Consider the following 17,272-nt stretch of genomic DNA (forward strand, 5'->3'; position numbering starts at 1 on the left):
ACTTCGTCGGGCTACAGTGTCGCGCACCCAAAATATCCGATCTACAAGCTCACAACGCGTCGCGGTGTGACGCGTTGTGAGCTTATAGATCGGATATTTTCCGTGGGCCACGCATGCCATGCGTAGCCGTTTGTCTGCACCGCACGCCCCGCCCTCGGCTTGTGTTTTGACAAAAAAAGAAACATGTATCTAAAATTAAAACAACTATATTCTAAAAAGGCTGACTATGAACTATGAAGGCTGACTATGAACACATAGTCATTTTCTGATTCAGATATTAAAGTCAGTGGCAACAACAATCCAAATGATCCACGGGGTTACTTGAGGTCAAAAACTCAACTCAGCTAGTGTCATCATCACATGTGTGGCTATGGCTATAAGGGTGATGATGCATTATGCTACAATAGGATATAGGTCCTATCATTTTTGTCTTTTTCTTCAAAAGATTAAAATAAACATAGGCCACTTAGAAAAGGCACCACCCCCATATTGTTTATCTTCAGAAAAGTAAATAATTGACATCATACAAGCAAAAAGTAGTATACAGTATCCTATATGGGGCATGAACATGTGTGTGTGTATGTCTATCTGTATGAGCTGTCTGTAGATCAGCTATGTAAAAAGATTATAATGGTGTGTATATTTATAAACATTTTAAGAAAATTAATTATTGGGCCTTGGCAAAACAAATCTCTCTTGTAGGGAGGACAGTACAATGGTAATCAAGAAAGAGCCTCATACTTAGTTTAGTTGTGTTTTTTAATATGTAAACAAAACAGGAAAAACAAAACAAAAAATCAAATCAAAATCAAAATCACACAAACTTGAAAATGTATTTTATTTCTGTATACTAAAGAGCTGGAGATAACGTTACTGAACAGACACTTTATACTTATAGAGATGGTTATCAGAATATAGAACTACTATTATGTACTGACCGAGTCAAAAATGTTTGTCACATACAGAGCAACATCCTGTGTTCACCTAACCCTGTCAGAGTAACATTTGTTCTATTTTACACTCAGGGTTAATTGAATACCATGCACTCCAGCTGGTGACCACCATTTGTTGTACACAGACTTTTAGCTTCCATCCCCATGTTTGTAAAGTGTGACTAAAAGCTACAATGTGTACGTTTTAATTATATCCCTGCCAACAGAGTAGGCTAATTGCAACAATGTCCAAATTCAAATAAAGATGGTTGTACATACATTTTTTTTTTATCACGCAAACTTATCAAATCAAAGAACACAAAAATAACTATTTTAGGTGCACGACAGGGTTTACACCAGATTTACACTGACCTTCCCTGGTGGTACTGGTAACATCTTCAGAGGGAGAGATTGATAAGTAAAAATTAATGGAAAGAGTGCTTCAGTGAAAGTGTGTGTGAAGGTGTGTATGTGGGTGTTAGTATCTGGATCTGAGAATGACAGCTTTCCTTTGTTCCAGTCCAGTTGGACTCTGATCCTCTGGGGTTTCTGCTTCACTGTGAGATCAGTGGATGACCATGGTGAGGAGCCTGCTCTGTATCTACCTCCCAATAAATCTATTCCCCAGAGTTGACCACCTCTGTATCCCTTCCTCTGATGAGACTCTGCAACCACGCCTAGACCCCAGGATGTATTGTCTCCAACCTCAACATCCCAGCTGTGAGTCCCCGAGTTAAAACCCTCAGAACCCAGGACACGGCACCATGTGTCAAACCTCTCTGGGTTGTCAGGAAGCTGCTGCTCTTTATCTCCCCATCTCACACTGGTCAGATCATCAGACAGGAGGAAGCTTGGATGGGCCGTGTTGGGGTCCAGAGTGACAGGAGTGTAGGAGACAATTTCCTTCATTTTGTCCCAGACTCTGAAGGTCAGGTTCTTCAGGTGTTTGGCCTCGTCTATCAGAGCTCCTGAGACCGGCTGTGGGTCCTGCAGGGTGAACTGGACTCTTTCCATTGTGGTCTTGTAGTTCTGCAGGAATGGCATGTGTTTAGCTCTCAGCTCCTCCTCTGTGGCTCTGATTGTGTGTGAAAGGGTCGATATCTCTCTGTTCAGCACCTCAATCTTCCCCTTCATCATTTCACTCTTCTGCTGCTCTTCCTCCCTCAGTGCAGAGATCTTGGCCTCCTCTTCCTCTTGTAGAAACTCATGCAGCATCTTCTTAAACTGTTCCTTCATCTTCATCTCTGTGTGCCGGGCTCGTACCTTAATGTGTCCTGCGGTTTGATCATAGTTAGTTTTAACTTTATTAAAGACCTCCAGCTTCTCCTGTAAAGGCTTTAGTGATGTCTGGACCTTCTCCTTGTAATCCAGTGCAACGTCATCGATGAGTTGGAAATTGTGGCTTTTGTGGCCTTTACAGACGTCATTGACAGACACTAGTTGTTGACACCCCCGACAGAACAGTTTGAGTTTCTCAGCCTGCAGACTGCAGAGTACCTCAGACTCAGAACCTGTTGAAGTTCTCTGACGTTTCGCAGCACTCTCCTCTCTGAAGGCCTCACACAGGTTCTTCAGAGCAAGGTTACAGGGTGGATCCATGGAATTAGTTTTCTTACAAACTGGACACACCTTTCTTTTCTTCACTCTCCACCATTCCTTAACGCAGCCTTTACAGAAGCTGTGGCTACATGAGAGGAGAACAGGATCTGTAAAGATCTCATGGCACACAGGACAGGAATAATCCTGTTCTGGGCGAGACGCCTTAGAAGCCATTCAGTCTCAGGAAATCAGCCAGTCGTCTACTACTCCACCGTTGAACTGCAATGAAAGGCAAGAAATGGATCATTTTAAATACCGAATATGCAAATGATGTGGGGAAAAACATACTTACTATATTATGTTATTATAATGTGGCATTCTCATAAGCAATACATATTTTATAAAGGGGCCTGAACAGCTAAATCTTCAGTTGAGCAGTGTCAGGAGTGGAAGAAGTCCAACTCCCTATAAGCATAGGGGGAGAGTGGAATAAACTGAGACACCTTTAACATTTGCTCCCCTCTAGGCGAACTAAAAGATAAAAAAATGTACACATTTCCCAGTAATTTGGGATGTTTCCTAACAATGGCTGTTATCAGAACATATTCAAGACAAAAGGCAGAGAAAATATGATCGTTTAAAAAAAAAAAGTGGTCTTGTGTCTCAATTTACCCCAGCACCGGGGTAAACTGAGACAGACCAGAGAAATCAACGGGGTAAAGTGATCCACTTACTTTTTTCCCACTTTAATACACAATACAAAAATGTTCATAGCAGAAATTCTTTTAATAGGGTTTGTCCTGTCATTTCCACCCATGTGTCAAATAATGTGACACATGGGCAGAAAGAAAAAACTAAAAACCCTATAAAGAATTGATAAAAGGGTTTACCAAACTTTCCTCAGTTGATCCTTATGTAATTTTTCCTGTAGAATGCATTTCTGCAAAGTATATTGTTGTGTTGTACTAATGAGATAATTAGCATAATTATTTTGTCAAATATGCGAATTATCTCATTAATTATGCACAATACAAAAGCATATACATCATAAATGGATTCTACAGGGGAAAATACATAAGAATCAACTGAGAAAAGTTTGGTACACCCTTTAATCAGATGTGTACAGCTTTCACCCTGTCTATCATGTTAGGGTAATGTGAGATAGGGTTTCACTTTACCCCAAAGTAATTGTCTCACTTTACCCCACAGCCACATTTTGCAAAAAAGGACATCTCTTATCAATTGAGGGTAATCTTCAGCTAGCATCAATCACATGGATTTATAAGTTGGTAGTTCATCAACATGTATGATATAAAACGTTCTCCCTGCATCAATTTGCTTTGACACAAAAGCTGATTATGTTGACAGCAAGACATTTCATGGGTTGCATTTGTAGTCCTACACCAGCCATTTTGAGGACCAACACAGGTGTTTTGATTAACGTAGAACATTGGTTCTATGCCAATCAGACACATTGAACACCTGTGTTGGTCCCCAATATGGCCGGTTTAGGAATACCAAATGCAACCCATTAATTTACTTTTACATGCAAAAAACATATTTTTGTGAAAAAAGCATGTTTTCCACAGCACAGGTGACAGGTCCTATCCTTCATGGCTAGGGGGAAATTCAAGGGGCTTGAAAATACAATGGTCACATCACATGACCACAAATGTGTTCCATTGCTAGATAGATAGTACAGGGGGTGTCTCAATTTACCCGGTGTCTCAGTTTACCCCGCTCTCCCCCTTATCCCATCAGTAGCCTATAGGGTGTGCCAAATGTAGTTCTAAGAGCGGCCATTTCTTGGGTAAACACAGCCTTACACGGGAAAGTCCCGAAAGCGCGAAGCCCGAAAGCGCGAAGTGGTGAAATGTCTCCTACCGCACCGTTAGCGCGAAGTGGGGAAACGACACTGCAAGCGGCGCGAAGGCCAGCGGACCTTGGTCCTGCTCTTCGCCCCCGAGCGCCGCAGGCGCGAGTGGCCGCGAAGAGCGGGCCAGGGCCGCGCGGCCGGCGGAGCGCCGCGCGAGTTACGAAGCCGTGGTGAATGCAATCGTTATATTTATGCCCAGGCCGTAAGGCCTGGGCAAGCGCACGATAAACGCCCTGTCCAGAAGACGTTCGCCAGATCGCTACGGTATCGGACATTTCCCCACTTCGCGCTTTCGGGCTTCGCGCAAAAGGTACGCACCCCCTTACACAGGTGTTCTGATTAGACTATAGCATTAGTTCTATGCAATCAAACACTTGAAACACCTGTGTTTTTACCCAAGAAATGGCCGCTAAGGAAGTAGGCACTGGCACACACTATAGAGGGTATGCACATGCATAGTCAATGGAAAATCGAGTGGCAAAGTGAGTAGCCAAGTGAGTTTAATGTCATTTAACGTTGTTTAATGCAATCATAAAGGACTTAAACAGCCCCCATACAATTATTGTTTAGTGATGAGTCATCACTTTTCAAAGTTTTGTGGGAGACGCCTTGACCACAAGGAATATTTTCAGGACTTTTTACAGTATTCCCTTCTTAGTAGCAGCGGGAGCAAGCAACGTTGCAATACACTCCATTTACAGCCCCCTGATTGTATTTAACGACTCAAACTGAAGCGACAATTAACGTCTGAGGACGACCTAGAGAAAGAGAGAGAGAGAGAGAGAGAGAGAGAGAGAGAGAGAGATACGTTATCTTTGTCTCTGTCAAGTCCAATTGTTTCATAAAAATCCACCATTGACATGTTATGAGCAACCATCGGTCAATAAACTCTGTGCAGCAGCAGCAGCAGCAGCAGCCATGATCAATGTGATTGGAAGCATCTCAAAGGATTTCCTATTTCATGAATGGACTGTCAAGGATAACTTGATGCAGATAGTTAAATATAGCATTTAAATATGTAAATATCAAAACATTGTTACAGTATGTATGTATCATGTTTTGCCCTGTGCACAGGAATGCTACGCACACCAGGTGGTGCCGGCTCAAAACATCTCAGAAGAGGTCTTAAAAAGACAGAAAAGTGGCCGCACACGTGACGGAACACACCGTAGCCAAAGTGCCAAAATGTATTGTAGGACAGAGAATAAACCATGTATGTTCACTATGTTGCCCTACCTTGAAGTTGCAAACACAAGTCACTAACAAGCGACAGTCTTCAAATGAACTTCAGTCAATCATCTGACAAGGGTTGCAATCAATCGACGGTTAATTTAACTTCCGGACGGTCGGTCTTCAAAATAAGAGCGTGACGCTAGGCCTAAGCGTTAAGGCCCATTCCCACTGGGCCAGATAACAGATAAAAAAAAATCTCTTTCTCCAGATATTTTTCCATTCAAAGTGGATGGTAGATAGGTCTACAGATTTAAAAAAAAATATCTACTACAGATATTTGCCACAGATACTTTTATCTGTGGTAGATATTTTTTTTATCTGTATCTACAATCCACTTTGAATGGAAAAATATCTGGAGAAAGAGATTTTTTTATCTGTTATCTGGCCCAGTGGGAATGGGCCTTTATACTTTCGTTTTTTTTTTAAGAATACTTTGTTTTTATTATTAACTTTTAAAGTAAAGTAATTAGTAACTAGTTACCTTTATAATTTATTATCTAGTAACGTAACTAGTTACTTTTTCAGAGCAGTACCAGTAAAGTACTTGCCCAACACTGGTCATATAAACAAAGCTGTCACATTGCAACTTGGAAAAAACTCCACTGTTAATGCAATGCCCTCTTCTCAACAGCAGAGGGAAGCACAAGTCAGTGATTATTTTCTTTACATTAACTAACAACTTCATTTTGAGAAATAAATCCAGTCGCTACTCACTACATCTCTATCTATCACCACCCACCCACCCACCCACCCCCACCCCCACCCCCACCCCCACCCCCACACACACACACACACACACACACACACACACACACACACACACACACGTTTTATTCCACACATTAAAAGTTTTATTCCATTGACCTTCCCAGCCTTCATTTCCTCATTCAATTCAAAATACCACAGACAAGACTGAGACAGGATTTAAATATTTAGTTTTTATTAAGTTCCACTGTCATCCTTCCTGTATAAATGAATTAACTATTATACTCACATACAGTACACAGGAGTAGGACACTTGGGCTGTGAGGAAGCAACTCACTGCTTAAAACAGCAGTAGCCTATATTGCGTGTAAAGACACTAACTGTGTGGTAGTAGCGAGTCTCAAAGGTCTTCCTATCCTATATTTGTACTCTAAGTACTTTGTACAAGTGGTGTAATACTCAGTTTAAGGCAAATATCATCATATTTCTTGAACAAATACGTTGATATTTAACCATAATATTGGTATGTCGATAATAACGATATCTTGCCCAGCCTCTACCCTACCACACTGGTCCTAGCGCTTCCTTCACACGACTCGAGGATAATTCGTTCTTCAAACAAAAAAAGATGTGGTCCCTGGCACTGAGGAAAGTAGCAGGATAGTCTTGACAAATGTTAGATTAATGTGAGGTTAGGTTTAGACAATAGTTTTTTGTGAGGCTAAGGGTAGGGTTAAGGTTAGGCATAGCTTTCTGTGAGGTTATGGGTATGGCTGAGGTAAGTTATAATGAGTGCCGTCGGAACAATGGTTCTTCAGAACAATGGACCGTCTGTCTAATGCCACGGCACCTCACAATCAGGGAATAAACCAAATTAATTCAGTTTTCACCCAAATGTTTACCCCACAGTTTGTGGTCAAATAGACCATTGGTTCTCAAAGTGGGGGCCTTGTGGGAGTTCCAGGAACCAAATGGACCCTAACAGGTCCATTTGGTTCCATTTGTACACTCTGAGTTAAATTAACATAGATTTTACAATATAAATTGGGGTCTCAGAGATAGAAATGCCATTAAATGGGGGTCTGTAGCCTATATAATGCATGTCAAACTGGGGGTCAGTGGAATTCAAATGGTTGGGAATCACTGCTAGAGCCGTACAAATTATCACTTATGGGGTCCGTGGCATATCTTTTCAAATGGGGTTAATACGTGTCAATTTGGGGGTCCTTGGCATGAAAATGTTTGAGAACCAAGTTAAGAGGAAGAGCTCCGTTAACATTTAGGTTTATGGTAGCACAAGGTGAAGAGTTCATCGCAAGGATTGTCTCTCTATTGCTCACATGTACAGTACACACACACACACACACACACACACACACACACACACACACACACACACACACACACACACACACACACACACACACACACACACACACACACACACACACACACACACACACACACACACACACACACACACACACACGTCTCATTGTCCAGGCCACGATGCCCTGAGGTTGAGTAGAATGAGGACGTCGCAGGGGGCCAGGCGGTAGACCCCCACCTCGTTGAGTGCCGACTCCGGTGAAGGATTCTCCTCTCCTCCTCCTCCTCCTCTTCCTCCCGTCCGCTCCTCCTCCAAAGAAACGCGCTCCTCCACTGCAGCTCTGAGCAGGTCCCTCAGCAGGAGAGCCGAGCCAACGTTGAGACACAGAATTATGCAGGCTTCTTTGACACTGGAGGGAGTGAGGAAGAGGAAGAGAGAGAGGGGGGGGGGTCACGCTTTTTTTCCTCCCATCAATTAACTCATTCATAGCCAAGGCACGAGTTTCCAGTGTTATTTCAGTACCCCCAGACTGCCACGGCCCGAGTTTCCCCGTTTTTCTTTTTTTTGTTGTTTTTTTCAAAAATACCTAAAATGTATTAGGCATGATCACAATCGCGAAATTGTATGTTTAGCCCCTTAACTCTTATACTGCTTTGAACGTTCCTGTTCGCCCCAATCCTCCAGGGACGTCTGTGCCAATACGCCCGTTCGTTCGTTTGATGTTTTTTATGGATTATGATAAAAGTCGTCCTTGCGCAACTTTTGAATGCATAATTGGTCGTCTGTGTCATTTTGAGGACAGCCGGAAACCTTTCATAAAAAAAAAAGTAAACAGACTGTCCTGGCTCCGCCTGCCCAGAGCGACTAGCTGCCAGGGGCGTCAATTGGGTATGGCAGGGGTATGCAGCTGCCATACCTTGACAGGGGGAAATAATAAAAATGTACTTTTCATCGTGCCTGTTGCTAAGGTATGGCAACATGACTGGTGTCTTCACCAGACACCAGTCATGTTGCCATACCTTAGCTTGTTCTGAACTGACGCCACTGCTAGCTGCTAGCAGCATTGAGGGACTATATTGTTTTATGCATCGGGCTGTTAGTAGAGAAAGAGAGAGAGAAACGTTGGTAAAAGCGATCATTTTGTCGGAAATCAGTTGTTTTATAGTATTAGTAGTATAGTAATTGTAGTAGGTAGTAGTATTTAGCAGTACTAGAATATTGAGATGTATTAGGCCAACTCAGCCTCAACTTGCTGGTATCATTCCGCCGAAGTGCGACCCAACCCCCCCTGACCGATAGAAATAAACTTTGTTAGAATTAGGATTACACAACCTACCCGTGTTGGTGACCCAGGACCAGCGCCCATGGTGGTGGTGGTCGTGATGATGACGATGATGATGATGATAATGATGATGAAGAAGAGAAAAAGATCACTGTAGCCATTGTTATTGAAGATAAAAAGATTGAAGAACGTAGGACGTCATCCGCTCCCGACCGGATCAAAAGCCCGAAATTGGAAGCGATCCCAGACTAAGATGGTGCCAGTCGCGAAGAACCGGGGTCCAAAAATGGATCAAGAGCCTCGTGATATTGTGGAAACCGATCCCGACGGAGCTCGACCCCCGTGTAGGATGGATCCCCCCGCCCGGGGGCTCACATCGCCGCAGCAGCAGAGACCCATGTACCGCCGCGAAAAGACGGACAAACTGGGCGATTTGGCCAATGAAGAATGGCTTCCGCGTAGAGACCCCTCGGAGAACAGAGGCCACGATTCTACTGTCCAAAGTAAGACTTCCAATCCAGTGCATGTATGTATTGTATAGTTGTATACTGTATATAGTTGTATACTGTGTGATAACAGAGCATCCGTGTGGAACTGGAAGCCTGGGATGGGGGGATGGTCAGTGGGTAACGGTTTTCCATTGCGACGTGTTGCCACTCCGACATTGGGATCCGGTCTAGAGCCCGCCTACTGCATCCGGCTATTTACACGTACACATACATGCAAGAAATGTTTCCGTATCCGGACCGGATCAGTAACTTGATCCAAGCAGTTAGGATCCACGTGCTTTGTTTGTTTTTGTCGCTACTCAGGACACACGTGGAGTTCCTATCACGCGCGTGCACGTACCGCGTGTAGTGTACGTGCACTGCACAGCCTACTAAGATTATTTGATGGGAATTTAGGATTTATTGGCTTAGTTTGTGTGTGCGTGCGTACGATGCGTGTGTGTGTGAGAGAGAGGGAGAGGTTTCTTTTTATCGTCATCATCATCATCATCATCAGTAGCTGATGATGTAGCTTTTCAGTTCAATTCAAAGGAGCTTTATTGGCATGAGAAAACATACGTTTACATTGCCAAAGCAAGTGTTACAAATAAAAACTGTTGAAAATGGGGAACATAGTTGGAGGGAGTACAGCTTTGTGTAAACAGAGCTATGTTGCATTGTGACATTTTATATAGGTATACAGGGTATAAAGGGAATTTCACTGTGACAGTAAATGCATGGTAACTATTTACTATAACTGCATTTTATGTTATATATGAACTTATTGTAAGTCATTTGCTAAATGTCAAAATTGTAAATTGATTTGTTTAGATATAAACTATTTGATATTTTCCTGGCTATGATTTTAGATGATGAGTCGACGATGATGATGAGCCTACTTCTTCATTTCCACATCGTGGTCGTCCAAGGACAAGGATAGGTAAAGAAAAAACAAACTTTTTTCTGTAAATCAGACTTAGCACCATGCACATGCTCACATAGACATCAAAGGGGGCTTGAGCCCCTGCCCTTTTATCCATCTGTAAAAAGTGCCCTCTCCAGACCATGAATGCTGTTTTTACATAATTACTATATATATATATATATATATATATATATATATATTTGTGTGGTAAGCAGGAAGTGCATAGAATGTTAGAGAGGCAGGGGTTGACATTTCTAAAACGGCCTTTTGATGAAAATAGTAGGCCCCCAACCTCCACGCATTCTGCTGTGACGCGTTGTGAGCTTGAAGGTGTACTATTTTTCATGTATTTTATAGTAATTATGTATTTGTATAATTTACAGATCGACCATGGGCTCGTGTACGAGTCACACAAGGATGTGTGTGTGTGTGTGTGTGTGTGTGTGTGTGTGTGTGTGTGTGTGAGAGAGAGGGCGTCACGCATTCTGCTGTGACGCGTTGTGAGCTTGAAGGTGTACTATTTTTCATGTATTTTATAGTAATTATGTATTTGTATAATTTACAGATCGACCATGGGCTCGTGTACGAGTTCAGCAGACCCGGTGGAGCCCTTCCGGAGGAGCCTGGCTGGAGTGAAACAGAATGGAGCCCCAGGCCCTGTGCAGGCTGAATGACACACACGCACGCACGCACGCACGCACGCACGCACGCACGCACACACACATATACACTCTGTAGACATGTAGTGTCACAGTGAGATAAAGAGAACCCTGAAAGCTGAAGCAGGATTCAGGCTGAAGCTCATGTCACTGTGTCAATGTTCTGCACTGCTCTTACTACTGCTCTTACTTCTCTTACACACTAAAAGTGTGTAAAAAGACACTTTTTCTTGTTTTTATTTTTTTGAATTTGTTTGTAAACAACCACTGATCATAGGTGTGATGTTACTGAAGCCAACAATAAAAGGCTAAAGAGAGATTTCTGCCTGAAAATGTATTCTTCACAAAAATGCATTTTTCTCAGCTTTATGTTCTCAAAGAGCTGTTTTTAGGCCACATTCTGCAGCTTCTAGCTAATGAACAGAACAAGATAAAAGCTCGAAATCTTTTTCTGTTGCAAAGTAGACATTCTATTCTACGTTGCCATATAATTGTTGTCTTTATAGTCGAAACCAAATTTCTCCAGTAGGCCTTCAAAGATGAGCGACAATTCTGGCAGTGGATGGAGCTTTTTGTTCAATTCTGTGGCAGTAAAAGAGTTAACAAACACATCTTTTAAAATGGCAGCCATCTTTGTTTACATTCGAAGACTTTGAAGGCTTCTATCTCATGAATGCCTGAACGGATTTCCAAGCGGATTTTTTCGTTTGAAAGCTAGCTGATGCATGACTAGGCATGGGCGTGCACGATCCGTGCACTAAAAATTGATCCGTGCACTAGAAATTTAGGAACGTGGCAGTGAGGAACTTGGGGGCCATTTTGAAAAAGCAGTGAATGAGTTAAGCATCCTCCAATTCATGGAGATTTTTTTTGTCACATTCGTTTATGGTGAATGAATCTAAAAAAGAAAGAAGAAAAAACAGGACCCCAAAACATAAACTATATTGAAGGTATATAAAATATAAAAATCCACTGGCTTAGCAGTCCAGGCGCATACCACATTGAGTAGTATTTTATTAGACAAAAGTGGAGAACATAACAAGTATAGTCAATACATTAAAGAATGTAGTACAGTACAAGTACAGTTAAACACCCTGCCTAAAAGGAACATTGCAAATAAGTCTTTTTACTGTCTTTTTTACTAGGTACTCAACTCATGGTTATACAAATAACAAAAAACATACAAACATCATCACAGTTATACAAAACAGCCTATGTACAGGGTAGGGGAGACAAGAGGGGTGGGGCTAAGGTAAGGGGGGGCTCACTTCTCGCCTGTCGATGGGAGAAGTGCTAACTACCTCCGCCTCTGGCCTCCTGAAAAATGAGTTTTCAGGGCAGTCTTGAATAAAACTCTGATGCCTGACAGTGTGTCACGCGTTCGAATTACGATCCCGACGACCTTTCCTGCGTGTCACTCCCCATTTGTCTACTGTCCTATCAATAAGAGTCTTTTTATTTCTTCTTTTATTTTTATATAAAAGCACAAACGAGGAGCGTGCGCGTGAACTCGGTTCATGTTGAACCCTACACTTGCTTATTGGTGCGTGTTTACGCTGTTTATGCCACAACAACACAAGTGTTTGAAATAGTCATGTTTGAGCGAAAATGCTTTATGTTTTGGAAGTACTGAGGATATGAGTGGAAAAAAGGAAACACAGAGCAAATAACCAGACATAAATCCAAGTGTCCAAGAAATGTTGCATAACAAAAGCAGCTAGGTACTCACACCTATCTCTCTCTCTGTATATAAAGCCCACACAAATGCATAGAACAACCACATGCACTTCAAACAGCCAGTCTCTCTCTCTCATCACACACACGCACACACACACACACTCTTACTGTTTGAAGAAGTTCTCGGGTCTCTTGCAGTAGTGTCCAAACAGAGGGAAGAGGTTCCTGGTCATGTCAAACTGGAGTTGCGCCGCTCCGCCCTCGTTGAAATGATTATAGAGGATCACCTGACAGAGTGGGGGGGGGGGGGGGGGTTCATAGTCACATTATCCAAAATGGCAGTGGTGGACAAATTACTCCTGAGTCAAAGTATACTCTTGGTCAAATATTACAAGTGAAAGTTGCTCAGTCAAATTTGCACTTGAGGTTAAGTACCGGAATACTTGCTTTTAAAATACTTGTATTCATTCATGTATTCATAAGGTACATGCTTTAGAAAAGCACGTTTCCAGGACACCCAGCAAGCCAGAGACAAATCCAAACCAGAGACAAATCCACCCCAGAACCTGCGCCTCTCTGCCCTTTAGCCAACTCACTTCCTGGTAGAGGTAGCTGTCCAGCCGTTCGGCCAGCCCCTGCCAGGCGATCTGGAACAGGGGGACACACAGCAGCTGCTGCAGGCTCAGCAGGTGGTCCCGCAGGCAAAGCATCATGGGACATGCCGAGCTGGACAGAGACATGGTGGCCTGGTCACACTGCGACGGCAGGGACAACCACCTGACACGCAGACAGACACGGGGACAGACAAGACAGACAGGCGGACAGGGAGGAAGGGAGAGTTGAGCGAGGAAAGTAACCTCCGGCTGCAGATCACTTACTTACTTATGGACCCCCGGCTACCTTATTGTGCCCTACTGCGTACATAAAGAACATCTGTACCTTACGTGCCCCGTTTTCCCATTGTAGCAGAATCAGGAGCAGTACTGGCACCTGCCGTCGGGGGGTTTCCGGGTTGAATGGGAAAACATGTCACAGGCTGACTAAATAAGCGATCTTTTCACAACCCCGACGTGAATGTTTTATGTGCCGGCGTTAGCTTTAAACATCTTTAGGTGTCTTGAACCACAGATATAAAAAGCTAGATACCTCATCGGCCGCTGCAGTTCATTGGCATGACTGGTAGGCACTCTGCCCCCTGCAGTGGGAAAGAGGGGAGTCCCGCATCTGATTGGCCTACCGAGCATCTGTCCTTCAGAATTCCGGAAGCTTGCCAGTCCTCTTTTACCGACGCCCAGAGCCGGAGGAGGCATCTACCTTTCTATGTCTATGTCTTGAACTACCTTTACCTTTTTTTTTGATACGATGTGGCGAAACGAGTGATCTACGTGGCCATGGACGAATTCCACCGCGACCGGCATAGAGGACTGTAGGACCTCAACTTGGAGCTAACAGCGTATTGTGAGGTCCTATATGGGGCAAGGTAATCTCTTTACTCTGGTCAAAATCAATGCCCTTCAGAAATCGGTAATAGAATCATAGCGTTTGGAATAGGCTGGCTCCCCCACATCTAACGTATCATTCTTAGTGATACATAAGAACCGCAGGTCGACACTAGAAATGGAGGGGGAGAGAGATTTCTTCCGTTTGGCCCGTGGCGAAGTTTGTCAGCCGTGGGGGCAGTTGTGAGAAAGAAAGGTTTTCCTCTGCCCTCTTCTCATTCTCCAAAAAGAGAGTAAGAGGAGGAAGTGAACAGACAACCACACCAAACATAAGATCCTCACATTTTGCGCACATTTTTGGATGTTGTTAACAATGCTAGCGGTTGCTAGCTCTACTTAGCTACATGCTCATGCATTGATTGCATTCATTTCATACTTACATGTCGATTTAAGCTTGTGACATTTATGTCAGACATACTCTAGTATGTGAGGGGTCTGACTGAGCTATTAACTCATTTTGGATTTAAAACAATTACACTGTTTTAATAGCACATTGTAACACTTTTCCTCAAGTCCATAACTACCATCTAGTGGTTGGATATGTATATAGAACTCATTGGGCTGTATAAAACCACAGAAAACATATGGCACTATGCATGTCAAGATAAAAAAGGTTTAAAAAAAAAACGTAGGCCTACAGTAGTCTCGCACCCCAGACACACACAAAAACTCACGTATGGAAGTATGCACAGGCCTTAAACCTAAATGGAAATAAATCCAGGTTCAAAAAGAAACTATAGAACTCTGGGGGGAGTCCGGGATCGAACTGCGAACCTTCCGGTTCCCAAGAGGCCGCTCTACCAAACTGAGCCACTGCCGCCCCTCTTCAATGTTACAAGAAATATTATATCAAGCATTACTGCAGGGCTTGACTTTATCAGCCACACATGCTTTAGGGTTATGTCTGATTCATACAGTAATGTACTAGTTTGCTGTTGTGTGAGCTTGCAGATAACTCTGTGTGTGACACCAGCCCACAAAAGTAAAATAATCCTTTGGAGATAGACATGTTGACTCTATGGAATACAAATGACTGAAATCAGTCGTGGCCCCGGAGAACTTTGATCTGCGTATATTGTGCTACCGTTTTCGAAATACCAAACTCATGGACCCCCGGCTACCTTATTGTTCCCTACTGCGTACTATACCCTTTAAGACCTGGACACTTTAGATTTGAACCACTTTAACCATTATTTTATGCTTTAGCTATTAGAAAATAGCAGATCTACAAGCTTGCAGATCTGCTATTTTTGAAAAGATTGTGAAAATTTGTGCCAATCTTCAAATCTCAAATCTCTGCTTCTGGGTGACCCTGGAACAACATATTTTGAGATGGGGGTCCGCGACTGAGAACCACGCTGTGAGCTTGTAGATCTGCCATTTTTGAAAAGATAGTGAACATTTGTGCCAATCAGTGTTGTTTTTGACAGCAAATTTTGATTTAGTTTTAGTCATAGTCTTTTGAATAAAATGTAATTTCGTTTTAGTCATAATTTAGTCACCTGAACATTTTTAGTTTTAGTCTAATTTTAGTTGACTAAATGTCATAAGGTTTTACGCGACTAAATCTACAGTTGATTTAGTCAACTGAAATGTATTTTGGCAGGCCTTGATGGCTTCGTAATGACTGATTTTACTCTTGGTTGCGTGCTGAAAATAGCCGATCTACAAGCTCACAACGCGTCGCAGATCAGCTATTTTCAGCACGCAACACCTGAGAGCAACCAAACACAAAATGACACTCTTCTCGACAAAATTGTCAATATATTTAGTCTTAGTTTTAGTCATCACAGCTTAGTTTTTTATTTAGTTTTTATTTAGTTCCCGTCAGTGAAAAAGAGGCAGTCGACAAACATTTTTTCATCATAGTTTTAGTCGACGAAATCAACACCGGTGCCAATCTTTGAATATATATTTTTCAAAGCAAACTTTTGCTAACTCAAATCCCTCCAAACCAAGATAAGGGACTGGCCTGTCCTGGCGGTAGGCCTGGGCCTTCTCCTTCACGTCTCTCATGACGGCGTCCAGGAGGCGTCCCAACATGTCCCCCCTCAGCCTCTCCAGCAGGGCCAGCAGGCCCTCGAACAGCGAGCCCTCCAGGGAGGCCAGGCGGCCCACCTCCGTCATGCCCAGACCCCCCAGGACACCCTCCTCCTCGTCGGCCAGGGACACGGCGTCCTGCTGCAACTGCAGGAAGAACTGCGGGGGGAGGAGAAGAGATGGAGAGAAACAAGTCCTCTTACCGTTAGTCTTTGAAGTCCATGGCTAGTTGTTAGGCCTAGAATTATTGAATGCTTTAACCAGTGAAAAATAGCAGATATACAAGCTCACAGCGCGCTGCGAGCTTGTAGATCTGCTATTTTTGAAAAGCCGTAAAAATGTGTGCAAATCTCTGAATATATTTATTTTCAAAGCGAACGTTTGTAACTCAAATTTTGCTTCTGGGGGGTCCCTGGAACTAAATATTTTGAGATGGGGGTCCGTGGCCAAATACATATCATTTTGGGGGTCCTTCACATGAAAAGGTTTGAGAACCACTGACATAGTAGTCTCAAGAACAGACTAACTGAGCTCCAGTTAAGTGAAAAGGACCTTTTCTTTGACGATGGCCAGCCAGATTGCTGACATAGAAACATAGGTTTTTCAAAAAGTCTTAGAAGGATTCAAAAGACACTTATAGATTCGGGTCAAAATTCAAATGTTCGCGATAAAAAAAAAAATAGCAGATCTACAAGCTCGCAGCGCGGCACTCGGTGCCGCGCTGTGAGCTTGTATATCTGCTATTTTTCAATAGTTAAAGCATGAAATAATAATACACAATAATGTGTACCCGTTCTATAGCTCAAATAATCAGTGGTGTACATACGTTTACTCAAGTACTGTACTGAAGTGCAATTGTGAGGCACTTTAGTTTTACGTTACTTGAGTGTTACCAATTTCTGATTTGGATTTTACTACATCTCAGGGGCAAAACATTTACTTTTTGAGCGGTGCCTACTGCTCTAACATTTGACCGAGTGTGTTTGTTGGGAGTGTCAGGTCGCAGTTACTGTGAAAAGCTCCACCGGCTGTCTGTCAGTCAGTCTGTCGCGTCGCGCCACGCCACGCCATGCCACGCCACGCCACG

General features: G+C 43.0%; 2 protein-coding genes across 2 annotated transcripts in view; both read right to left on the reverse strand.

The window, feature by feature from the left end:
• Positions 1–1,283: 1,283 nt before the first annotated feature.
• LOC308308760 (E3 ubiquitin-protein ligase TRIM39-like) lies at positions 1,284–2,705 on the reverse strand (the record flags this gene model as incomplete). The annotated part of the gene is made up of 1 exon (XM_080754213.1): positions 1,284–2,705. The coding sequence occupies one exon, from the start codon at positions 2,703–2,705 to the stop codon at positions 1,284–1,286; it is 1,422 nt and encodes a 473-aa protein (XP_080610339.1).
• Positions 2,706–6,509: 3,804 nt separating this feature from the next.
• LOC308309058 (RAD50-interacting protein 1-like) overlaps positions 6,510–17,272 on the reverse strand; it is a 36,709-nt gene continuing 25,946 nt past the window's right edge. The window contains exons 12-15 of the mRNA XM_080754522.1: positions 16,118–16,344; positions 13,243–13,423; positions 12,815–12,933; positions 6,510–8,024 (exon numbers count right to left, since the gene is read on the reverse strand). Of these exons, the coding sequence (XP_080610648.1) occupies positions 7,778–8,024; positions 12,815–12,933; positions 13,243–13,423; positions 16,118–16,344 (774 nt within the window). The 3' untranslated portion in view covers positions 6,510–7,777. The remainder of the gene's footprint in view (positions 8,025–12,814; positions 12,934–13,242; positions 13,424–16,117; positions 16,345–17,272) is intronic.

The sequence above is a fragment of the Nannobrachium achirus genome (assembly GCF_963921795.1).
Source record: "Nannobrachium achirus genome assembly, chromosome: 23".
In the NCBI taxonomy this organism is placed as follows: domain Eukaryota; kingdom Metazoa; phylum Chordata; class Actinopteri; order Myctophiformes; family Myctophidae; genus Nannobrachium; species Nannobrachium achirus.